This window comes from Colossoma macropomum, unplaced genomic scaffold, assembly GCF_904425465.1.
Source record: "Colossoma macropomum unplaced genomic scaffold, Colossoma_macropomum, whole genome shotgun sequence".
Taxonomy (NCBI): Eukaryota; Metazoa; Chordata; class Actinopteri; order Characiformes; family Serrasalmidae; genus Colossoma; species Colossoma macropomum.
The window spans coordinates 20,732,103-20,759,219 of NW_023494790.1; the positions used below are offsets into that span (position 1 = coordinate 20,732,103).

Sequence of the window (27,117 nt, forward strand, 5' to 3'; positions counted from 1 at the left end):
TTTCATAGGAGAAAGCATACATATGCATTAAGGCAGAGGTGGTACTGGTGGATAATCAGTTTGATGATTCATATGAATTAATTCAAGTGTCAAAGTGAAACATGAACAGCTAGCTTATGATGATTTCAGAACATGGCTAGATGTGGGTTTCACAGCACAGTGGTGAACTGGGTTTGCCTTTGTTCCGAGTGAAGCTTGGATTTCTCTCTTTCTATCTTTCTTTTTCTCTCTGTCTCTCTTTGCCGAGTGTTTCTGGGGGAACAAAGGGGATTGTGGGAGTGTAGAAAGTAGGTCATACCAGGCTATTGCCCCTGCCACCCCCACACTGTCACTGGGACACTGGGATGCACTAGTTTATGCCAGTACCAGAACAAGATAATTGAAAATTAATCGTTCCTTCTCCCAGTTCTGTATCTCTAGTACATTCATCAGATGAGATTCAGTGTGCTGTTGCATAGGGGAAAAGGATTTGAGTTTTGAGTTTTCAGTTTCCACTCACTGCATCTCTCGGTCTCTCTCTGTGTCACACACAGACACACAAAGCACAAAGGACAGAACAGTGTGCTGTGCTTCGAGGGATTTGTCACTGTCAGGCTTTGTTTGCAGTGTTGGCTACTAATGCTAAACCGTGCGATTACCTTAACCATTGTTGTGTCTAGATACACAAGTAACTCCTATACTTTTCTCTCAAAGCTGTCCTATTTGATATGAAAACCTGTGAGGTTTTCTTTTGTTTTTACTCACATGCTAAACGTTTTCTCTCGCTCTCTCTTTTTCTCTGCCCCGTTAAAGGATGGTTCATGTGTTCTTTATGGAATTAGGTTCTAAAGCTCTTTTCTTCACCTCTCTGCAGCTCGCTCTGCCTGAATTTAGTGCTGAAGAGCTCAGTGATTTTCAGATTTCTGCCATCTTAGAGCTGCCCCTGTCAACTGTAAGGAGCAAAAACAGCTCAGTTGTGAGGCATTTGGCTGCATGATCCTAGAACAGGGCTGCTGAGTGCTGAAGCGCATGGCACAATTAAAAATTCTCTGTCCTCTTTTGTCACACTCATTACAAACTGTCTTTGGAAGCAGTGTAAGCAACAGGAAATATTCATTAAGAGCTTCATAGATTTGGTTTCCATAGCTGAGAAGCCCCACACAAGCCTAAGATCACCATGCGCAATGCCAGGCTGTGGCTGGAGTGGTGTAAAGCACACCACCACTGGACGCTGGAGCAGTGAAAATGCATTCTCTGGAGTGATGAATCATGCTTCACTATCTGGCGGTCTGGTCTGCAAATTTGGATTTGGCGGTAAAGTTTGGTGTGAAGTTGGGTGTAGGTTTTTTTTGTAAGGAACTGTGTGCTTCTAACTTTGTGCCAACATTTTTGGGAAAGGCCCTTACCTGCTTCAGCATGACTGTGTCCCCATGCACGATGCGAGGTCCATAAACAAATGATTTGCTGGTTCTGATAAGGAAGAACTAGACTGGCCTGCACAGAAACTAGACATCGACCCCTTCAAACTTCTCTGGGATAAATTTTAACACAGAATGCAATCCATGCTTTATCGCCTAAGATCAGTGTTCAACCTCACTAATGCTCTTGTGGCTAAATTGAACCAAATCCTCTTAACCATGTTTCAAAATTTAAAAGAATGCCTTCCCAGAAGAACAGAGGCTGTTAGTGTTGTAAGTCCATATTAATGCCCATGGTTTTGTAATGAGACGTTTAACAAGCACATGTGGATGTGATATACAAGTGTCCACATACGTTTGGCCTTTTAGTGTATGATTTAACACTCAGACTCATAGTTCTTTTTTCTTTCCTGTTTCACAGTATGTGAATAAAACACTATAGTTAATTATACTTCTGTGAACTTTCAAGTATATAATGGAATCTTATATATGGATGAGCAGAGGATTAAGTAACATGGCCCCCTGCTAATGAAAGCACACGAATAGCACATACGACCAATGACATAACAGTGTCAGAATTTTCTAAGTTTGTTTTAGAAGGAACAGCTGCGTGGAAACATGGACTTTGTGTCACGCATGTGTGTTTATTTTTGCTTGTTTGCTCCTGTGTGACACGTGTGTGTGTGTGTGTGTGTGTGTGTGTGTGAGAGTGACCAGTGGTCTACAATGGTTGTTTGTAACTAGTCCTCTTAACTGATTATGTAATAATTGTGACAGGCTTATTTGTAAGGTTAATTTTAGTTCAGTTTCTCTGTACTCTTTTTTTATTTGTTTACTTTTTCTTTTTTTTGACACATTCACTTAAATATTCTTTTTCTTTTCCCACTACAGAGCTTACTTGTGGCTATTCTTTAAAAATTATAAAAAAAAACCTTAGATGTACTGACACAAATTGAAATGCTTTATACTGTTCTAATAAAAACAACCACTCCATGATATTCCTAAAAAAGACGACCGCAAAGTAAGTAAAGAACTCCCTTGTAACTTCTTTGTATTTAAGCATATATTTGGTTTTTTTTTTTTTTTGAGAAAATTACTTTGCAATTGGACTTTGACCAGAAAAATAAAAGCAAACATTCCTGGTCTTTCTTTTTTAATCCAGTATTGCGTATTGTGTTGCAAAAAAAATCCAATACAATATCACAATACAAAACCACAATCACATCATAAAATTTCGTTTCATATGAAATTTGTAGAGAAATTTACCAGCTCTGATTTTCTTTGCACTAGTAGTGATAGGAACCAGGGGTTTTAGAGGTATTAAACTTTTTGGACATATAATACAGAAACTTGTTGTCAGATCTTAAAGACAAGTCAACATATTTTTTTACATTCGTATTACAGAAGCAAATCCTTTTGTTTATTTAGGAATTGGATCGTATCTTAGAGTCTTATCTAAAGTTAGGAAATCTTAACTCAATCAAAGTCGACAGTCAACTGTCGTATGTTATCTAGCAACCAACGATACATGCACGTCTGAAACGTAAACACGTAATCAAAACTGTTAAAATTGTAAGTTCTAGCTGCCGTTACTGCTCAGAAAAAGATCAAAACACAGCTAAAGTGACAGAAAACCTGGATATTATGAATATTGTAAGCTGTGCTAGTGTTATTCCTCCTAATAAATAGCAACACATACAGCTGAGTCTCCTCATTATTCACCACCATCCCTGCAATGTTTCATCTCATGAATTTTTATCAATATTAACACACAAAGGCACTAAAAGGGGCCAGTAGAGAGTGTGTCTGCAGTATCTGGGATTTTTACATTGCGGAGTTTAAAAAAAAAAACAGTTTTTAGTATAGATAAATGTAATGTCATTATGCAAGTAGTGAACTATGCTGCCTGTCACAGCTGCCTAAAAATAATAGTTAAGGAAGGTTAACACAGCAGTTCTAAAGTTAGGACAGTATTTAGGAAATTTTGTCTAGTTAGGATGTTTCTGTTATACTGCTTTCTTATCTGGAGTTGGGATAAGATTATTAATCTAGGAATTGTTATTCTGTAATAGCTACTGTGATAAATTCAGTCCTAACTGAAGTTATAATGATGACCGAACAGATAAGATGTCAGAGAAAGGAGCTCTAGAAAGGAGCATTTCACATCAAACTACTCTGAATGACTTTGTTTACATCTTAATGGTTGAAATATGCAGAAATTCTGGAAAATCTTTAAGTGGAAGTCGTTATGCCATGAGCACTCTGTATACACAGAGGAAGGAGAAATGGTAGTGCCCACCTTTCTTTGCACTGCCTTTGTTAAGTCCATTTTTTTTTCTCTTTAATGCTCTCCATTACTTGTTGCTCACCCACTCACTGGATGTTTAAAGCTGTCATTATAAGACAAAAACACAGTAACAGTTACAGGACCTAAACTATTTTTAAGCGAGGTAATTATTGATCTAATTATTGGCTCCTTATGCTTATGAAGTACTTCATTTATGAATCTGAACTATGGTTGTTGAAGCAGCCTGTGTGCTCATTCCTTCTGGGCCATTCACAGTTCTGTACCTCTGTCCATGTGCAGACTATAAAGGAGGCCCCTACTTTTTCTCCTGAGCATTCCTTTCATTCCTACACACACACACACACACGCGCACACACGCACACGCACAGCAGTCCAGTCCAGTAACTCAATGGAGCTCTACTGATCTCTGCAGAGGAAAAGCACTCCTCAGCCTAATCTAATATTTACTCATCTATCAAAGAAATCCCTTTCTCTCTGTCTCTCTCTCTCTCTCTCTCTCTCTCTCTCTCTCTCTCTCTCTCTCCCTCTCTCTCTCTCTCTCTCTCTCTCTCTCTCTCTCTCTCTCTCTCTCTGCCCCCTTCTCTTTCTTCACCTCACACATATTTGCACACACATACAGTCTTTTACTGTCTGTCTCTGATACTGCAGAGGTGTATATATGTCCTTTAATGTTGTCACGATACTGGAAATGTACTGCATTGATGTTGGACTATGAAAAGTATTGATATTTTACGCCATACTGGGTCTCCAGTAATAGCAAAAAAAAACAGTGACTGACCACACCAAATGCAGTTACTTGAAACAAAAATCAATCACAATTTGGCTCACTGGCAATCAACAAGGCTTTAGTAGTGAACAGTCCAGTTCAACGGGCAGTCTAACAGACAACCAAATTATTTGAAATACTGCCTAGCACACTGTTGTAAGTGTACTTAAGGAGAATTCTGTGTATGTTTTCCTAGGACACACTGCACCACTAAAGGCTAAAAGATGCAAGAATGCAGTAGAGAGAGAGGTTGGCTGTAGGTTTAGCTACAAAAAAAGGACTACAAAAGCAACAGAAACTGGGAAAGATCCCTCTCTATGCAGTGATTCAGGCAGTCATGTGACATGTGGACCAATTGCAGTCAGGGGGAAGTCTCAGAACAAATGACGCTGTGATTAGCAGTTGTGTTTAGCAGTCTACGCTGCTTAAACCACGTCATTTTGGACCAAAAGATCAGAATCAGAATCGCTTTATTTCACCAAGGGCGAAACGTGCATATCCTTCACTTCTTAGATGTTGTGTTTTCAAGTGATATCAACTTGGAGTTTGGAGAACAAGTTTGGACAAGTTTGGAAGAGATGTTTGGAGAATTGGATGTTGTGTCTTGGGGGTCGACTGATTATCGGCCAGACCAGTAATTGGAGCCGATATTCAGCATTTTGCTGATTATCGGGATCAGCTTATGAACGTGATTCTTTGCCAATAAAAGCACCGTTTGTTATTCGTATACCCTCAGTGTTGTTGCTTTTTACAAAGTAGCAGCAATTTTTACTGTGTGATTGCTCAAATGTTTGAGAGACAACTTTGAATTCACCTGGAATTGTGTGTTTGTATGGGAGAGAGAATGAGTGACCGAATGACTGTGTGTGTGTTGGGTTTGATTCTGTGATGCTGTCACTGCACCTCTTCCTTTTTTCCCTCTGCTGCTCTGGCACTAGCACCTTCTCATTCTCCCTCCGTGTGGTGTTGATTTAGAATGGTTCTCATATAGCTGGAATTAAGTAAGGTAAGTCACGCCTGCACACACACACAGTCCTTAAAGATATGACACAAGCTTCCTTTTAATCCCTCCTGTCACTCAACACATCCTCTCAGAGTGTGTCTCTGATTGATATAATCAGTCTTGTATCTCAGTAAGTCTGTAGGTGCTGTATAAACTCATGCTGTTTGTTTGGCTGATAATTCATTCAGAATGCATGTGGAGTGATTTCATCAGGCGTGTTTATTTTAGTATGAGGAAGTTAAACTGATACTAAAGAAATTGATCTTAATGTACGCTTTGCGATCTTACATAATCAAAGTTAAGTCGAGGCTCAGTCGATCGCAGCTGCTACAGTCTGTACAGACTATGTTGTTGCAGTGTGTAATAATGCAGCAGCAGTAAATCTTTATATTTGAATGCAGTGTTTCCTTAAGCATTGATGTGTGCTGCTTAAAGTGTATTGTTGGTCCTTTATTAATCTATATTTCCTCACTGACTTTCATAAGACTGGTGATAGTGCAGCACTTCATGCTGCAAAAATGGGAATCATTTCATGTCTTTCTTTCTTTCTCTTTCTGTATCTCCTTTTCTTTCTTTCTGTTTCTTTTTGTCTGTCTCTGTCTTTCTTTCAATATTTTAGCAACTCTCATTTATTTCTGTTCTGTGTATCTCTCTTTCTCTTTCTCTTCTCTCTCTCTCTCTCTCTCTCTCTCTCTCTCTCTCTCTCTCTCTCTCTCTCTCTCTCTCTCATATTGGTCTGTTGTGCTGTTGTCCATTATAATTCAGTGGGAGTGAGTGAAAAGCTCTCCTAGTGCAGCCGTGTTCTTTTGTTGGGGGAACTTTCCACCCCTCGTCCTGCTGAACGGAGGTGGCCAGGACAATGGGGGGGACAGCAGGGCAGTAGAGAATGATCCGGAATCATCTGTCGACTCTGCTGTGCTGGAACAATCCACTCTGCCACCCGAATCAATGTGTTTTATGAAGCCTAACTACTGTGGGACAGTTTACAAAGCATGATGGAAGCCCTCTCCAGCTCTCTCCCTCTCCAGCTCTCTCCCTCTCCAGCGCTCTCTCTCTCTCTCTCTCTCTGTCTCGCACACATTCTGATTCTCTCTCGCTCACTCTCTCACTCACTTTTTTTGTCTCTCTCACACTCTCTCTCTTCTCTTTAATACATTATTATTGTGGTAAAAATTGGGTACTGTAAGTAATTTGGAACATTGTAACATTGCACAGTCTATTCTTCGTCTTTCATGCTGAGCTGCACTGTATTGACCTCAATGCTTTCTAGGTTTTTAATATCCCAGTAGGTTTAGATTTCTCACTGGCCCTAGCAGCGTTTTCATTAGCCATGCTCCAGAAATGAAAAATTGCTGTTCATGAGCAGTGCATTCCCAAATAACAAATAAAATTTGTATATGTATATTAGGAATACACCGATTATGATTTTTTGTGGCCTGATTCAGATTTCTTTACAGTCATTTTTTAGGTTTAGGATTTTCAGTACTTTCTATTAGCCAAAGTTGCTAAATAAATAACATTATTTGCTCTTTAACCAGCCAAACTGGCATTTTAAATTTATATACAAAAATTAGTTACCCCCTTTAAAATCAAGTGCTGCAGTGAAAGTAAGGAGCAGCTGGCTATTTTCCACAATGACTCATGCGTAATTATGCTGTGACATTTTGGTATAGATGTAGCAGCAGCATTCAAATACAGCACAAGTGCACTTACCTGCCTTACGTTTTTTATTGTAAGATTGGATCACAAATCTGCAACAACAACAAAAAATAATAATAATAACTAACTAACTAAATAAATAAATAATTGGCTAATTCTGATCATATGTTTAGAGCAAAAAATCTGCTGATTCCAATCTTGGCTGATTTAGATCCCCTAGTATACATTCTCATACTGGTGCAAAACATGGGTGCCTTGCATCATTTCCTCTCATGGAAATTGTTGCTTCCAAAGCACTTTCTTTTTCCCTTTGCTTTATAATTTGAAGCAGTGTTTTTAAAATCTGTCCTTTCGCTATAGCGACAGTAGCACTACTCATGCAGGCAGAAGCACTGAAAAATTGTAATACTTTTTAATGCGCAGCCAATGACTGCTACAGCGACAGAGCAGTGCTGACTCAAGATGAAAAGTGGTGCATCAATCAACTGGCTTGACTCTCTCCCACATAGGCCCTGTTTTGTAGAAAGTTCATGATGGCACTGCGCGTGGGCAGTTGAGCAATGTAATCACATATTGTCGATGATTGACAAATAAACCGATTGCAATGCGTAAAAGGCAAAGAGAACTGAGAGAGAATTTGAGAAGACAAATTTACCGTTAAGAAGCTTGTTAATTTGTAGGGAAACTGGTACAGTCACATCCCCAATAGTCCCAATAGTAAAAAAAATAATAATAATAATAAAAACACCTCAAAGTTTAAGAAGCTGCCTGTTGATTTTTCTGCTACTGTAATACCAGCTTTATCTACCGCTTGGCTGTTTTCCTTCTACTTATTTCGCTTTACATTAAGTTTGGTTTGAGTGCATGAAAACTGAAAATAAATACCGACGTGCTTTGACACTTCAGCTTGCTTCAGTGTGACTCAGTAAATCAGCCAGCCTGAAGTCAATGAATATTACCCCAGAGCAGCTAGCTCAAGCCCTGGAACTAGAAGTAGAGACAGCTCCTGTGATCCCTTCTTTTCTGTTTGTTGTGATGAATGTTGTTAATATTTAAATCCTACGGTACAATGGACTAATATTAGCAAATGCTAACATATTTGAAAATGACACTTGTATTTGGTCATCCTGAAATTCTTCTTATTAGCTACTGATTGCTAAAGGAGATCACTCACATACATGCTTTCCTTTTCATTGTCCTCTGGGAAATATCCTGTAAATGAACATTACTTGTGCTTACACTGCTCTAAATTTATCATTGACTGGTTGTCAACATCTCTGAGTGTTTGTGGAGCACAAGGCCACTGAGCTGTATTTGTGGCTGGTTAATCTGCTCATCGTCTCTGTTCTCTCCTGGACTGATTAATGATAGTAAATAGTTTTCGACCTGGAGACTGACATGTTCCTTGAGCCTGTGACTAAATATAAAAGGCCATTGGCTGCCAGGAGGTATGACTGACATCCTTCTGATGCGGTTTTCACACCTAGTTCATTTGCTACACTCCGTACCGGGGTTTGGGTTTTTGTGACATTTTATCTGTTTCATTTGGCTCAGTTGGTTTTATATTGCAGCAGCTGAAATGCACCAAATTACACACGAGTGTTTGTTTATTGGTTAAAAATTTTGCAGGGACAAAAGAGCTCAGTTACTCTCAGATTTGCTGCCATGAAAATAGATAAAGAAATTAGAGATGCTGAACATCTGTATATCACAGTCAAAGCAATAGTAAAGGACCTTAATATCTGTTTCTTTATGATTGGTTTGTCATTTTGAATTACACCAATTAGATCACTAATGCTTGGTCAAAAATACAATCCACAAGCTACATTCAAAAATCAAATGCTTTGCTTTGTAACTTTTATTAGTAGCAGCTTGTGCTGCAGGAATTGAGTTACTGTCAAGCCTCACAAGACAGTACAGTGCTGACGTGCTGCTAGAGAAGAGGAACGCGTGGTTTGATGTTAAATTTGAGTTCCCAACTTTTGAAAACAGACAAGACTATTAAGAGGGCATACCTTCTGCTGCAGTAACAGCCTAATTTAAATAATTAATTATTTTTACATAAACCATGTAACACAGGCTCCTATTGTTATAGGTGTGCAAGGTTTAGCACTGTTGCCAGTAAATCACTAGTTTGAATCCATATGATTGGGGGAGTCCAATAGAGCTTAACTGTTCCTGTTTAATTGGATGTAGTATTGTGCAAAACATTAAATATAAAATAAAATCATTTTTTGTGGCACTACTGTTTTGTTAGTGCACGTTCTTTGTTCCAACTTACTGGACCCCAAAAAATATTGTGAGGTGTATCGTAGAAATGTTTGTGTTGTGGTGTTATTTTTGCCATATCGCCTACGCCTAGTTTGTGTACCCTCTCAGTCTGTGTGCAGACTTCAAGGCCCTGTGGCTCAGTGAATGTTGAAGGACACAGGAAGCAGCCGGTGGATCTGCACTGTCACATTGCGCTTCCTCTAACCCCCTGTTGACTGCTGCCTGCGGTGTTACTTTGTGTGTGGGTGTGTGTGTGATGGGCAGAGAGCAAGACAGGCTGTCAGACAGGCACAGAGAGTGTTTGTAGCTTTCATTTTAAAGAAACACCTCCAATTATCGTTTGTATTATTTTCTGCAAAGAGCCTTTATTTTTCGACTTCTTTTTAACATCTTTGTCCTTTTCTTTTCTTGCACATTACCCATATAAAGCCTGCCACCTACTCGACCCATTCTGCCGATTTGCTGTGCCTGTCTCTCCATGGTGAATTACTCTGAATAGCTTTTATTAGTGACGCATAAAGTGATGCATTTAAAAGCTTTCGGTCTGAATCTCGCACAGTGCGAGAGCACACACCTCTGAGAGTCAGAGACACTAACACAGCCCTGTATAAACTACACACCGAAATGGACTCTGAGGCAGAGACATCCAACAGGTGTGTGTGTCTGTGATTGTGTGAAGAGTTATAATATCTATTGCTGTTAGAAGGGACTGTTGTGTTATGTAACAGGCGTGTCTTGTTATGGGTCCAGTAGCATAATGCAGATTGTGTGGCTCAGTTGAATCCATGGTGCTCTGTAACAAAAAAATTAGCTTTTTGCAACTCTATGGGTATTTTAATTAATCAGCACATTTATATAATCCAACAAAAGTAAATGATTGTACTCAAAATAATGCATGTAAATCTTTAACCATTTTTTTGATTAACCTATACACTTTTAGCCAGGTGTATGACAACCACATGTTCCGATATAATTGCGGTACTAGTACTTAGTAGTACTTACTCCGTATCATGTAGCCCTAACAGATATTACAGCTAGATTCTGCCTCGCTTTATGTGGTGAATGAATCATAAACATTTTTCTTTCACACCTAAATTGAATACAAATGTGAAGCTGTACTTCATTTTCTAAGTTGAAAGTGATTTGCAGTTGGAAGGGAACTGAGCCAAAGTGGTTATGCATTTCTGCTTTTTTTTTCTTGGTACAGGTCATACATGCTGAAACCTTCTGACCTTTCCTTTGACCAATTGCAATTAGCATTGCGTGTCTCTTTCTAGGAGCTGTTATTAATCCTCTGAAAACAGTCTGGACTGTACTTCCTCTTCCATTCCCAGGCAACCTGTTTCTTACCAGTCTGGCCTGAGTGAACTCTTCCTAGGTTCCTCACTGTCTGCCCTAAAGCTGTAGGCTGTGTTTGATGGCAGAAGTGGTCGTTCTCAGTTCCCTCTCCAAGCCGTAATAGAGAGCACTTTTGGCTGTGGATTCATGGCCTGCAGAGTGCCTCTTGGTAGGAATGTTGGCAGAACATCAAGCTAGGATCAGGGCCTGGCCATGATTAGTATTAGTTCTGTGTGATATGGACAAAATACTAGTATTGTGATTCTAGCTATAACGCCTTACAATATTTGATGATGACTAGGGCAGTCCAACAATTAAATTAATTTAATATGATTCATCACATTATTTTGTGTAGTTAATTAGAATTAATTGGATTTGTCTTATTTGCTGAAATTTCAGCAATTTTTTTTTACATTTTAAAGTAGTTATTTTTCTTATAGCTTTAGGAGTGGATAAAATAAGCTTCATCAGAATGTGAACGCAGGGTAAGCATGAAAATAGGGTGAATGCAGTTTCCAATTTTCATCACTAACGTCCAGTGAGAGCAACGGTGGCTGCATGTTCCAACTCCTCTAAGATTATAGCCCTTCTGCTCTCATAATGCTGCTTCATGTCTTGTTCTGAGGGGAACTGCAGCTTTCCACTTTGGATATTAATTTTGTTATCTGCTTGTTGATTTGTTCATAGTTCTCCTATGAGCACATTCCACCGTAATCTGATGGATAACTCTTATTGCTGGCATCAGCGTCGTGTTTGCTTGTAAGTGATACTTCAGACTCAATGGACTTCGGCGATAAACAAACTCTTGACAAATATCTTTGCTTTTATCAACAGAGCAGTCAATAAGACTTGCTGTTTAAAGCTGTATTTGAATGAGAAGGCTGAAGTCACAGAGTCATAGCAACATACTCCGCACAAGCTTCAGGGTGGAAGTACAGATGGTTCAAAGGGTGAAAGTAGGAAAATCTGTTAACAGTGTTTAAAAAAAGAAAAAATGAGTGTTGTTAATATTTTATTGTTACACCACTTTTTAAAAAGCATTGGAGAAACAATCGTTTTGAAAACTTTTCACCAAAACAACAACAGAAACTCTCCTCTGGAACTGCGATTGGTCTCAATGCTCACAGCACACATTTTAATATATATAACATTATGACTTTTTTTTTTTGCATTTGCATATTGCAGCCTTCTGCAATATCAATATTGCAAAGCCAATATTGTGATACGATTGACATATGATATTATGCAGCCCCAATCAGTTCCACTATAAAGTCCTTTGAAAACAAAACAGCAGTGTAGAAGTGATGTGATTACTACTGAAAACAAAATGTAATCGCTGATAGATTTGAAGTATTTTGCTGGGACATCTTTAGAATTCATTAGAGGTTAGTGGGTGTGTATTAGGAGTTGCATTATGGTTGTGTCTTTGTGTGGATTAAAGGGTCGTAGGCAACTTGTGTAATCGCCTGAAGAGAGTGATGGCATTAAAGTTGGTTTGTGTGTGTTTGACAGCAGGACCTGAAAAACACACACACAGCTCTTGCCCACCCAAACACACCCCACCCCCTCTGAAATCTTCTTATTGTACCTCAGTGTGGAAGAGGGGGTTTGTGGATGGATTGAACGGACCTGGATTAAAGACACACACACACACACACACACACACACACACACACACACACACACACACACACACACATTAGCTTCATATTTGTGTGTATGTGTCCTGCTTGAACTCTCCACACAAACACACATGCTGTTTTATATGCGCTTCACTCTTTGAGCTGTTTCATGTCTTTTTGGTGTCTCTCACTGCTTGTTTTGAAACAGAAGAGTGTGCTATAGTCTGCCAGCAATGAGCCAGTTTCTCCTTTTCCCCCTGATCCCACTTTCTTGCTTTCCTCCTCCTCTTTGTCTCCTGCTCCTCCCCCTCTCATCATCTCCTTTATTGAAAGGTTGATAATCTGCCTCTCTCTGCACTGTGTCGGCTTCTCAGACTCAGAGAAAGAGGGGGGTGTTATTTGTGCCAGCATGCACTGGGTGCCCCTAAAATGCCCCTTTTATATGGACACACAGGGGGTCTGAGGGCTTCTTTGCCAGTCCAAACACTCAGTGAGCTGTTTTGCCCCTTTTTTCTGCCTTTGACATCTCCACAATATTTAGTTTGTTTTTTGCAGCAGGCTGCCACTTTACCCCCGCCCTGCCAGTTATCAGGCTAATGAAGGATAGAAAGGAAGATAGCGGTGTCAAACAAAATAGCCTCTTTTTTTTCCCCACAAAGTGCTTTAAATAAGACTACTCACTGAGCAGTTGCCAAGAATAAGTTTTGTAAGTTTTGAGTCTCTTAATTGTGTGTGTGTGTGTGTGTTCGTGTGTGTGTGTGTGTGTGTGTGTATGTGTGGTAAGTTTTGAAGTGCTGTGTAATTGTGGTGAAGCATTTTAAGCATCTAAGGCTGAATCATGTTCAGAACACATTTTGATAGCCATCAAAACAAAACCACACTGCTTGTTGCTGGTTTGTCATTGTTGTGTTTGTGGGCAGAGATTGGTGTAAGTGGGGAAAGTCATGTAAAAATTAAATTTACTTTTTTTCAAATTTTTTTTTTTTCAGATTTACCACTGTTTCACCATTATGAACATTACATAAAAAATCTCAGAAGATGCAGATGATCGTTTTAGATGCTAAAAAAATTGTGTAGTAGACATTGTGATCCCTGGTTCCTATTATCACTAGTGTTCTAATTAAAAAATGCATCTACAAAGTTTTTCTACAAATATCACACTGAATGACTGTTTACTTCTCAATTAATTCAATTTTTAGAGCTGGATTGTAGCGCTCTGGATGTGAGTTGACCACAGTGATTAGTTTCTTCTCCCTTTATGACTGACACAAGAGCCATATGCTGTTGTTAATGGTCAATCTTCCCCATACCTCATATTGACTGACACATGGTGTATGTGCCATGAAATGCTGTACTCTGTCAGACTTCCTCAGTGGACAATAAATTTCACGAATTACTTAGTGTTTGTTGTCAGTCAAGGCATCGTTTTAAATAATCACAGTATTTATATTCATTTTTAGAAGAGTTAAATTGCTTGAGCGAGATGGGAATGCAGAGAGAGCGCACAAAGGGAAAGAGGATGAAATGAGAGTTCTGTCTTCTATAAGGACGATAGATGCCCTTAAAGAGGCACATGCAGCCTCTGAGTATGCTTTCACATGCCACACTTCCATTTTCTGTAATGACATTTTTACTCATCATGACTGACCCATAGTTTAAAGAATGTTTGAACTTTGCTCTCTACTCACTCTAACTTAGAGTGCGTCTTTCCATTCATTTCCTTCTCTGTATCCCTTTTTCTCACTGCCTGAGGAGAAAAGAGGTTGAGGAAAAGAGTGGGTGGAAAGCCTATTAGCACTGAATGATGTATTTTTATAGTTACCACCATTTGAGCTTTCTCATTGGACACATCATAAAGGCCTACAACAATGGAACAGCTGAGATTCATGACATCTGAAAGTTGAAAACAATAGCAACATTCCAGTTAAATTACCTGCACATAGCAGTAGAGAGCAGAGAGACAGAGCTACAAAGTCAAGTTTAAATATGGTCATGCAAAATTCCCTGTTTGGCTGATCAAACTTTACCAGACAGCAGGGGGCAGCTAAGGCTATAGAAGATCTAACACGCTGGACTTTCAGATCAGTCTGTGAGTCTGTCTTTTCTGTCTCTTTTCTGTGATTTATTGCATCACAGAGGCCTTAATAAATCCCTTGTATTGAGTGATTTAAATTTGAGGTTGTTTTTCTGGCCTTTTCTTGCTCTGATGATCGTCATACCCTGTGATGTCTGTGCAAAATGAAAATGCTGGTATTGTTTTGTTTATGTAAATTTTCTTCACGGTGTTTGAGTGTCTTTCAGACTCTCGCCTCTGCCCCAGACACTCTGCTCTCACTCTCACCTCGTTTCCTGTCTGGGTCGGTTCCTTGTTCTCCATTTGTGACGTCCCTTCCTGTCTGTGACTGAATATGCTCTTGGTCTACAGCATCAGCTGTTTGTTTTTCTTTTCTTTTTTTTTGCTGTGTGTGTGTGTGCGTGTGCGTGTGCGTGTGCGTGTGCGTGTGCGTGTGCGTGTGTGTGTGCGTGCGTGTGTGTGTGTGTGTGTGTGTGTGTGTGTGTGTGCGCGTGTGCGTGTGTGCGTGTGCGCGCAGCTATGCTCTCTGTGGCCATGTTGTAGACATAAACAAAATAAAATAAACAGAGCACAGAAGCCTTGAACTGCGACAGACAAAACATTTTCCTGTGCTTTGTTGCAATTTTAAGCTCTAAAAATGGACACATATGGTAACATACATGGCATCTGAGAAATTTGGGAAATACTTAAAGCTCATTGCTCAGCATTGTTTTTTGATGATATTTTAGTCCACTGTGCATGTACGGAAGTGTCATCATATATCATCAGCTATGCTAACATTAGAGTTTGCACCCTCCATGCTAGGCCTGTCACAATTATTACATAATTGCCTAATCACAATTATTTGAGATGATAGCAGTTATTTGAGCAGACTGCAGTCATTTTCTTTGTTATTTAACAGTAATATTATGCAGCAACAAACAAAAAGTGAATTAAGTGTGTTGGGTTGAGGCAAATAAGCATAAATAAAAGAAATCAGTAAATACATTCATTGAAATGCGTCATGAGACTTATGAAAACCAAGCTTTAATTCGGTGCTCTGTCAAGTTCAGCACTAAGCAATGTCTGTTTATATGCTAACATTTTTAGCGTGCCTGCTAGTTTTTTTTTTTTTCACTCTCAAGAAAAATAGAAGCTGTGCTTACCTCTACACATGATTCTGTGTAGCTGTAGACATCTGTGTACAAATTCAACAGTACTTTCAGTGTATTACCTAGTAAACACAGCTAGTAAGCAAGATGGTGATTAAGCAAACTGGCCACATTTGTCAGATTGCAAATTGTTAATCGCAGTTATTACATGACCTGTAATTGCCAGGTAAAGTTTCATGATCGTGACAGGCCTGCTCCCTGCCCCTGAACGCCAGCACCACCTCCTAGCTAGTTTAAAAAAGTCCCTGTTTGCAAGATACTTTTCTTTGTTGTTTAGGTAAGTGACACTAATGTTTATCCCACTATTGTTTTAGTACTTCTACTTACCTGAGTTAGGTTTTTGAGTTTCACGTAGGAAACCTGGTTGTTATTGCTGATGGATGATGGATATGCATAAATTATAACTTTTAATGTTGAACATAATAAATAAACAAGATACAAATTGGATTCAGAGAGTTTACCAAGACTACTTTTGAACACTGTATAGTGAGACCTGTACTCTATTTTTATCTTTTTGATGCTATTGCCATTATGTACAGGACTGATTATAAAGTTAAATGAAATTTTGGAACTAAATTGAAGTGGCAAAATCCTCCAGAAATTCTTACTTATTTAACTTTTAACTTTATTTAACCAAGCAAGCCTTTAAGAATAAATTTGGTTCCTGTAAGCAACAAGATATTAAGTTGGAATGATGACTTAGCACTTTATAGATTTTTTTTTCTTCCCTGTGGTGCAGATCAAAGCTTTGTAAATAAACATCTTTACTCTGCCTGTGAGGGCCAGTCATCACAGTTTCATCTGGGACACGACGGACATTCAGAAGAAACAAACTAGCATGATAACTGTTTGAGGATTCATTTACTCAGAGTGCCTGGAGCACTAAGATAATGTGTTGACAGCTCTTTTTTGTCTCTGGGTCAAATGTTAAATGCACTGATGCACTTTTGCCATTTACCTGACTGCACTTTTGGTGTCTGATTGCAGTCTGCAGTGTTCACTCCCTCTTCTCTTTCACCCTAAACTGAGTGAAGCAGGAAACCGCTATCTGGTGGTCTCTTAAGCACTTACAGCTTTCAAAAGTCTCTTCTATTAGTTTAGAATTTCAGCTGAATGGATGTGGACAGAACTATGCGAAGTAGGCAGTCAGATTCATTCTTAGAAAAATTGAATTCATTACTTTGAATCTAAATGCAAATCTAAGACATGAAATTTAGCACATTATTTTGAATGGATGGGATTGATTTGGATTTGGTCTGTGTCAGTTGATTTGACTTATTGTTCTTTTGTGTGAAGTCTTGGAAGCCAGCTGAGTCTTTATTGTCTGCTGAATGTAGATGCTGGTTTTGCGCTTTAAAACTTCTGGGTGGATTGTGTATTCTGAGTCATGTTTTTGCTGAAGGAGAGGAAGAGTGCACTGAGAGTGATGGACAAAGAGAATGAGGGAAGGATGTTTGTGTGCAGGAATGTATTTTTGTCATTTTCACAGGTGATTATTAAAGCAAAAATTATATGATTTGATGTGAGAAGGTTTGTTGTTTTTGTATGTAATGTTGATAATGGAAAAATACTATACACATGACTTTCTGCCATAAATAGATTTTAAAAGGGGTTGAGCAATACAATAATAACATATACCATGGTAGTTAAGAGTGATGCCTGTAATTAAAAATGCTAATGGTATTTCAAAATTATGATGTCAAGTTTGTGTTTCATGTCTGAAAGGCCAAAGAAACACATTCCATCCCTTTTATATTTTAGAGGGCTAAAAAATCAAAGTCAGGGAAGACCTCAGAAAAACTAGGCATGATAGCAGCTCAGCAAAGGCTTAGAGCTGCACACTCTACAGAACACGTTCAGTCTCTGCTTTCACGCTAACACCAGTCACTTATACATTCGGCCTGCTAACCAAGCTATCGTTAGCTCAGCCAAAACGCTTACAGACCCAAATTCCACAGGACAGTTTTGATTTTGGTAGCAGCACCAGTTACTTGACTTTTTTGCTCTCTCAGACATTAGTTTTCATCATCGACACTTGTTTCAGCAGAACACCAGTTAGTCAGAATCAAACCTGTACTGTGGTGTGTGGCTCTGTTTCTGTAGCCTGCCTGCAAAGCTAACATTAAGTTAGCCAATCAGGCTACAGATCCAAACATGACGGAACAGGTTTAATTTCACCTTTGTCTCTTCAACACCAGCTTTGTTAGCCAAATTCAAACGTTCTGTGGTGAACAGAGCTGTTATTATGCTGGCTAAGCTAATGCTAACCAGTTCCTCTCTCATAGTTAGCAACACTGTTTAATATTTAGCATTTTTTAGATGGATGGTTTGACATTTATTGATTTTTGATTTTTTTCAATTTTGAAATAACGCAGGACAAGACGGCACAAAAGAGGCATAAATGATTTTTACACTTTTCCAACCAACCAACCAACCAAACCCACCCCCTCCACCGCTTGAAACAAAGGAATACTGCCCAATCCTAAGCCAAAAACTTTTCAAAACCATCGTTAATGTCTCAGACATCAGGCAGCATATTCATGTAAAACTACTTTCTGTGATGTGGCTTTACGAGACATTAAATGCTTCATATGTCTGGCTCCTATCACAGGTGTGAACAATTTTGACTCATGAAGCATTTCACACAAAACCAGACTTTTTTTAGTTTTGTTTTAACCATTATATTATGCACACATTTTATAAAATATGATGGAATTCCCCTTTTAAGCAAGTATCAGTGGTAAGAATTCCTTGCTATCACACACATACAAGCTAAACAATTGCTGTAATTTTATCTCTTGTATTATCTATTGGAATTTAAAACTGCTTGACAAAGGCACAATTACTCAAAGTGATGGTGTTCCAATTAACCTAAATTTTACTCTTACTAATGCGGGTAATCTCCTCAGTGACTGTTTGTGATCGTATGCACGTGTGTGTGTGTGTGTGTGTGTGTGTGTGTGATGTCGGACAGAATTGGCACATGCAGATCCCTTTCTAACACACACACACACACATTACGTCTACTCCATCAGCTGATGAATGTGCTTTAGCTTGGGGATTTGGCCTGGCTTTGGAGAGTTTGATGAGCGGGCCTTATTTGAGGAAGTGTTGAAGTTGAGATGAACACATGGCAATGCACAAACAAACACAACCAGAGGATTTACATCAGGGATATATCATCTACACTGACACACAGACAAGACTGTATGCACAGGAACACATAACTAGCACTTAACTCCAACAATAGCTCCAACTGTGACAATAGCTATGATCAGATTTGGTTGCTCTCATAATTATGACTAAAGAGTACATTTTTGAGGGGAGTGTGTGTGAAACCGCCAAGAAACCCAAGTTGCAGCGAACATGCCTGCATTCCTGGAATAATCCAAGCATGGATCAGGAACGCTTACACTTCCAAAACCCAGAGACAAAAACATTCAGCTTAGGAACTGCCTCATTTCTTAGAATTAGGACGTAATCCCAAGATGAAAAGTTTTAAAGACTTTGGTACCATTTGTGATTGTATTTTTACCATTTAAGTTAGTGTCCCATTGTGACCTGTGATGAATTTTTGTTTTGCTCTTTTACTAAGTTTAAGATAAAGTAACCTGCTAATCAGGTTCTGTATGCATTTCACATGATGTACAATACTGTGTAAAATCTAGAGAACACCCTTCGTTTATTTCATTACCATTCAAAACAACCATTATGATTTTCATTTTTCAGCAAAAATTACACAGAAGCCAGAAACATAATATCAGTGCTCCCACATTGCCTGTTGCCTATTATTAAAGCTTTGTGTTTTTTTTTGTTTTTGTTTTTGTTTTGTTTTTTTTGTTTTTTTTTAGGAGACTTGCTTTCAATTTTTTAAAGAATTCCTCAGGAATATTTTTCCATATCTCCAAAGTTCAGTCTTAGAAGTTTGTTGCGTTTTCTGCTTCTCACGGTCCAAGTAACACTAAAATGATGTTGAGGTCTGGGGTGGCCAGTCCATTGTTCTGAGAATACCAGCAACTTCTGTGTTTGATTTGCAGATGTTCTTCTTTTTGTCTGTTTCTTAGAAACAGTTACTTGACAGCTACACATCCTTTCAGACCCATAGCTTTGAACTTCACACAGTGGAAGGAAGGACAGAAAAACCTGTTTTTTAAATCTGAAACAAGAGTGAAGCTTGATTTTCTCCTCTCTCTCTTAGAGATGAAAGCTCTAAGTACTGTTTATCTGATGGGGTCTGTTGTGGTGGTCTAGCAGGTCTTGCACGGTTGTTAAGAGTCCCATTTTCTCTTTATCTTTTGACTCCAGTTTCGGAAATTCCCTTTTTTTTTACATATTTTACTTTGACTTTCACCTTCCTTACGCAAGTACGTTCTTATATCTAATCTCCTAAGACATAAAAAAGTAACTTGCACTTAATGGCTTTTTTGACTGAGAAATAAAATAAATAAAGGATGGACTTCTGCACAGTACTGTAATTTAACACTAATTGCCATACTGCTTAGCTTATTCATTAAAACTGCAAAAGACATTAACTTGCATGCTTCACATCCTGGCACTTTTAAGAATACCGAGATGTTTATATAGAAATGAAATGAGATTCCTGTTCCTCTAGTGCAGTTTAGGCAAAACGGAGCTTAATGTGGGTTAACCCAGATTTAGTCATCAGTAGTTTGCCAGAGAAATGTAGGCAGCATGCAGTGTGTTCTTAAGTGCGGATTGTGAGAATGTATTACATCTTCTGCTTCCAGGCATAATTGTTCCAGTGTCTGACTGAATTAAGCATGTTTTTGAGAATCAAAGTACGGTTAGACTTTGTTTCAGTGTTTGTTTACTAGAGAGTTGGTATTTTGATGTTGTCATTTTCAGTTGGTGAAGGTGTTCTATATTTGAGGGACATGAGGTTGGCCTTCAAAAGGCCACTGAAGATGAGCACTGAAGAAATTTTCTTTTGTTTTCAAATTGCAGTTCACAGCTGGCCTCAGAATTACATAAATTATAACTAGTCATGCCCATAATCTCCATAATCTTATCCTATATCAGAAAAGCCATGTTTTTCTATTTTGAACTGTAGGCATTTTGTTTGTTTCCAAGTAGACAGTATTAAAAAAATGAACAAACCATTATGTAACACTTTCATTTCCTTCACTTGGTTGATCCTCTGGCATATTTACAAAGACACACAAACACTCCTTTACACACTCAGCAGGTGATCAAACGCCACTCTGCTTCTCTGGAGCGTGTGAATTGAGACTCCAGTGACCCTTAGAACCATGACCTTTGACTTGGGTGGAGTGCCAGCAGACCCCCGGAACACTCTGGGATATCAGTCCTGCTTTCTTTCTCTCTCTTCTCTCTAGTTTCTGTCTGTCTTTCTTTCTCTGGCACTGCCCTTCTCTTAAATGGTTAAGGACAGTGTCCTAATGAGTGAGCCTATTTAAAGTGAACTCTGTCAGTGCTAAATATAGAAGTTAAGATGCTGCTTCTAAGCTCAGAGCTGCTTCCACCTGCCTCATTGTGGCTTTGGGTCGGAAAGCTGCTACTCTCTTTCTCTTCCTCTTTTTCTCTCTGTCTGTCCCGTTGGTGGAATACTCCATACATTCCTGAGTAGGGCCAACCTTTGGCCCCACATCTAGAGCGGACATGTTCTCTTACCTGCGAAGCCCTCATTACTTGGTAAGTATTCCAAAATAAGCTAGAAATGGAACACCGAGAGAGAAGATGTGCAGCTGAAGTAGAGGTTTAGCTGGGTTTACACCAGTGTGTTTGGGCTGCATAATGTAGAATAGCTACATATTGTAATTAGCTTGTGCCTTGCAGTGTTAAAAACACGTTGATGTAACAAGGTTATAATACCGAAATAACTTGTGTTTGTTGGATTAGATGAATTTCTTGACTCTTCAAAACACAGAAACTAATCAGGAACATCTCATATCATTCAGGAGGTTCACTGCACAAATAGTTTTATGATTTATTTAATAGGCATATTGTAGCCATTTTTGATGTATGTGACAATGACTTGCAATATATTGTGCAGTCCTAGTTTGTGTGAAGGTCACAGCCGTGCCATATAGAAGTGAGCGGTAGTAGTGATGGCGTAACTCCTCTTAGGTGTCAAGAACCAACAGCAGATTTTTGCTCTACTCTGGCACTGAGATAGACGAGAGCTCTGGACTTCTTTATGAATAGAAGTGTACTTTCAGTGTTGGCCTCTCTTTTAAAGTACTGCTGCACATTACTGATAAAATTCAACATCATAGTTTTCAAATATATCATGATTTAAGATGATATTTAAGTTGATGTTAATGAAGTTAATGAACCCAGTCCTGCTACGCTACACTTTCTGACATACCTGAAAATAACTGACAGCTTGAATTGATTCTGTTCTGCTTCTCTTAAAATTGCACAAACAGCATCCTTACACAGTATTGTTAGCCTACACAAACTACATTTCCAGGAAGGGGTCTAACAATACACTCAGCCTATTATTTGATTTGATTTATATACTAGATACTGGATTCACAATTTAATATTTCCACAATATTCTGAACAAAATGTGAATGAAGAACAATGGCGGCTGTATCCATATTGCTGCACAAAGTACTAAAAAGAAGAGAGCTTGGAGGCGGAAGGCATGTGATGTATGACATTGATGTGCTGGAGTGGGTTGTCGATTGGTGCTTCTTTGTGAACTTTGTTGTTCAAACAGTGACAAAACCTATGCTGGTTTAGGTGATGTACCACCTAGCACTAGCTTAATGTGTGTGTCAAAAAATGTGTGTGTCAAAAGTCATGTGTGGGTAAGAGATGATGTCAGATGCTGATTGAAAGGAGATGAGAGTTCAGGCTACATTGGCAGAGAGACGAGTGAAGGTTACATCAGTGTGGTCACTGGCGCCTGTTTTCTGATTAGACCATGACTTGAATCTTATCATGTGGACATACACTTTGTCGTGTGTGTGTGTGTGTCTATTTCTGTATTTCTAGGCTGAAGAAAAGGGACAATGTGGTCTGATTCTGAGACCAGTGCTTTATATCCTCTTGGGGCAAGCATGGGTATTCTTTAGCACCTGTCAGCATGTTGCCCTATTAAGAGTAAATTTATCCTAGTTGCACAGGAGGAATGCTCATTTTAGTTCCTTTTAGCTCAAACTAGGACTGTGAGTGCATCAGTGTATTGTGATGCATTTATTTGAAGGTACTGATTCAACTACATTGATTTTGACATTAAATAAAATATTAGGGTTGCACTGATACCAATACTTGATCGATACTTGACACCAGTACCGATACTGATACTTAACCCTCAAGCATCTGCTACTAATACTAACTCTATTCAACCTAAATACTCAATATGTGTATATATGTCATGATATTTAAACAATTCCTCTTTTATTTTATAAATAATTCCACACTACCAGTTGATTGCTTCAGTTATGATCTCTCTACTGGAGTGCATACGTGTCATTCTGTAGTATACGAGTGCATCAGAATTTCGCTCAGGGTATCGGTATTCTCTGTTGCTGATACTGATACTGTGTTAAAGTGCAGCATAAGCGCTGATCCTGATGAGGTATAACACTATCAAATATGTGCACATTTTTTGGCTAAAATAAAATTCTTCCACTGTAAAACCAAAAGAAGCTTCTTTTTTTCAGTGTCTGAATTTCACTACTAAGTAAATTGTTTCATTACTTATCGTCACTGTTGTAACAAAACTTTTAAGCAGAAGGAAAAATGAATGAGATTTTTTTTCCAAGTAATTTTGGACCATTTCTATTGGTCCATTCATCATTTCAGTGAAGTAAAATATTTCAATGTGGTAGCAAGTAAACTTCATTTTTGTATTTTCAAAATGATGTAAAAAAAAAAAAAAAACTGTTTTGATCTGACAGTAATCATTTTTGTATGAAATCTGATTGATTTATTTTTTAAATTTATTGAGTCATACCAAATTTGAGGTTTTGTAATGCTTTCAATATTTTTGTTTGAAAATCATAATTGAATTGAATCCTTGTGAAGACAGATTTTCACCTTTTGCCCATCTGAGCCGTATTAGCATTTAGCAATTTTCTGTGAAAAGTATTTGATCACAGTCTTTCAATTGATAATGTGCGTCAGCACGTCCAGCATACCATGTGATCTGCACACATTTCTCATAACCCTTTTTGTCCCCGTACTCTCCCCCCCCTCTCTCCCCACTCTCTCTGTCCCTCTCTCTCTTCATTGTCTTGTCAGTGTGAGCTGAGGTTCTGAGGGCAGGCCTGGCTGAATAGCCATTGTTTAGTCTGTACCAAGGGCTGTTGTCTCCTTTTAGTGTCCTTTCAGAGAGACGAGCAGAAAACCTCAGCTCTCAAATGTGTTGTCAGTGTATTTGTCCTGTCTAGAACAAATAGAAACCGTGTAGTAGAACTTTTGCTGGTAGTTATCAACCTCTCAAGACAAAGCACTGTTATTTTTAATCATTGTTTGCTCTTCGTGTGTGAGAGAGAGAGAGTGAGAGAGATTAGGTAACCAGTGAGCAGTTTAAATGTTGTGGTGATACAAATGTGAATAAAGTAGAATCAAATAAACGTATTTAATTCTGCAGGACTAACTGGCTGAAGACATGTCTTCACGGTAGCTTGTACTGCATTGAAATACAAACAGCAGCTGTTTGGGTCTTCATTGTGGCCAACTTAAAAAAACTATTAACCAATCTAATGATAGGTCTTCATACACCACAATACCGCAGTATGTTGGCTGAATTGCACTGAAGATTGTGTGTGCGCTTGGGTAAACATGAGCTTCAAAGCCAGCTGTGTTGCTTTATAAACTGGATGTAATACTCTACCCTGCACAAACAGTGATTTGTAACATCAGAGGGCCTGAGTTTATTATTGTAAGGTTTGGGGAAGTGTAGTGCACATGCTTATACTTCAGATGTAAGGCCTGAAAAAGACTAGACATGGACTCTGGAGAGTCAGCCTATATATCCTTACATGGCAGTTTTTCTTGTGTCATGAGTAACGACTAGGGCTGTGTGTAGGGGTTATATTGGTCCGATTCATTTGTTGGAAGTTGGAAATATCAGATCTATAGACTAGGTTAAATCAATTTTTTTTTAATATTAGTAGGCTGTGCATGTGTGTGAGTGAAATTCACTTTCAGTCTGAAACAAGTTTCTATCAGGTTTCTTGAAGTGTCTCCTAAGCCAAACACTGCTTCCCGCTGCTCTGTTTGCTTTAACTCCTATTAGGCTCGCACTGCTTTTGCAGAAACTGGGAGCCTAGTGGACTGGGCAATATGCATTTACTCCTCATTAAAATGCCTCTATATGTCAAAATGTTTCTAGCATGGAGAGACAAGTGTAAATCTGTGACCTCATTTTGATCTTCACAAAACAATTCAGACTCCTCATTGTGAAATTTGACAATGTGTTTAGATTAATATCTTTATTTAAAAAATTAGTGAACACAGTAATGGGACTGGAAGAATAGTAGTGGAATATAAACAATAAAACCATTTTTAAAAAAATAGCCTTTAGGACTTTATTTTAGCCTGAAAGAGAGCGCATACTTTAATGAGCGTCATTACAATTGCTTGTAATCAACTCAGACATTACAAAATCAGTGCATGATTGCCACCTTCAGATTTATTTATTTATTTTTTTGTACTTCTGATATTGACCTCAGCAGCATGCCATCGATCATCACATTCATCTAAATATGGTCAGGTGTGACAGTACCATGTAATAGTGTAGAAACTTGTCCTGAGCTCATGCAGGCAGGGCTTTTTATGCCTGGCTGTGGCTGCTTGCCCCACAGGTTCTGACCTCCATGTGGCAGCGTGGCCAAGCAGCATGGCTCTGCCACCTTTTACATAAGACCAGCGTCAGTGACCGTGCCACGGCATCAGTGACAGCCCTGCTCCTGACACAACCGTCATCGCAGCCAAGCAGAGCCATCCACTGCCCTAGTAATTAGCTACAGCCAATAGTACCGAAGGAATTAACGAGGGATTTATTCATTAGCAAGGCGGCTTAAGCCACCCAGGGCTGTCTGTGCGGAACACCCGTAATTCCGTCTGATAGGAGGAAGAGGCTGGTGGAGTCACTGCTAGTGTCATGTACAGCAGATTGTCGCTGTTGCAAAAAAACTCTCATATCTCATTAATACTGCATTAATACACAGTTTTATTTTATGTTATTTTGGACAGTTTCTGTTGATTCATGCATCGTTTCATGCCAATTTTCTAACAATGCAAAGAGCAGATCGCAAAAAAAATAATAATAAAGAAAACCTGGAAAAATGCATTTCAAAGTTTTGATATGACAGCAGATGCAATTAAAACTCTATTATGGCTTTCATTCAAGTATGTAGCTTCAAAGAGAGAATATGATTCCAGTTTAATCACTTGTAAGGCCCATTTTTACAGGAAACTCTATTTTAAAATGTTATAATTGTTTGTCCCTTTCTGTATTTGAGGTAAATGCCAAGCTCTGCAGCCTGTATGCCTGTACGTCCTGTCTTCTTCTTCTCTATGTATTTATTTGTGTTTTTGGGGTCACCGCTGTGCTCTTCTGTTGCTCAGAGCTCATGACCGTCTGCATAACTCATCCAAGGCCTCAGGCCAAGATGAAAGGTCATCTTAGAGGTCAGATGGGTCAGGATTAGTAGTTTAGACCCAGCTGCTTCTGAAGGCTGCTCCCTGCTGTCCTCACATGCTCTAATGAGTATTTACAGCGTTTACAACATTAACAAGCTCCTTTTCTGTACATTAATTAAAATGTATAAAACGAGCTCTTAGAAAGTAAATAGCAACAACCGACAAACTGAACTCTACTTGAAGTTTAGTTATTTACAAACATGCATTTTGCTGCAGAAGTATTTCAGACCACAAATGGCTGGTTCAAACCTACTGTAAGGTCATTGCTTGATCTAGTGTTTCGAAACAAAAGTTGTTATCCATGCTGGTTATAGAAATAATTATGTAATTAATATATGTTGTGTGTGTAATAGTGTTTGATTTGGTTTGTCAGTATTCTATATATTAGGGGTTGTACAGACTAGTCGACTACAATATCCACTGCCCAGTCAAGGACAGTGCCTGAGTTTACTAATTAAAATACAATGGCAGAAATAACAATAGTGAACATGCAGGTGGAGAATCCAGAGAGCAGTTTCTTTTTCTGCTAAACACAAAGCCTAAAGTACTTTATTAGTGTAGAGATTATACGTGAGATGAAACCAGTTCCACCTCGAGCTGTGTAAGACTGCTGAAAACAGTCTTGTAAGCCAGACTTAAAGGTATCAAGAAGCATCCGCTTTGATAGAAAGAGGCATATGAAAAATGACCAACCACAAACCATTAGATTTGGGCAGTACATGAAATAAAGTTGTACACCGGTGGGTGTACAACTTTAGATTTAAGGGTGAAATCAGTGCTTAAGGCTGTGCGTAAAAAATCTTATTGCTATTAACGGCTTCAAAGTTTTAAAATTGGGATGGCATTAATATTTTTTTCAGTTTAGCAACTACATCTTGTCCGTG

General features: G+C 38.7%; 1 protein-coding gene across 9 annotated transcripts in view; it reads left to right on the forward strand.

Moving 5' to 3' along the window:
- The window catches only part of arhgap12b (Rho GTPase activating protein 12b), a 69,699-nt gene that overhangs the window by 12,950 nt on the left and 29,632 nt on the right, over window positions 1-27,117 (forward strand). The window contains exon 1 of one of the 9 annotated variants that reach the window (XM_036572488.1): window positions 20,969-21,262. The exons of the other annotated variants lie outside the window; for them this stretch is intronic. Coding sequence (XP_036428381.1) covers window positions 21,230-21,262 — 33 coding nt within the window. The 5' untranslated portion in view covers window positions 20,969-21,229. Of the gene's footprint in view, window positions 1-20,968; window positions 21,263-27,117 lie in introns of those variants that run through there. 9 annotated transcript variants of the gene reach the window in all.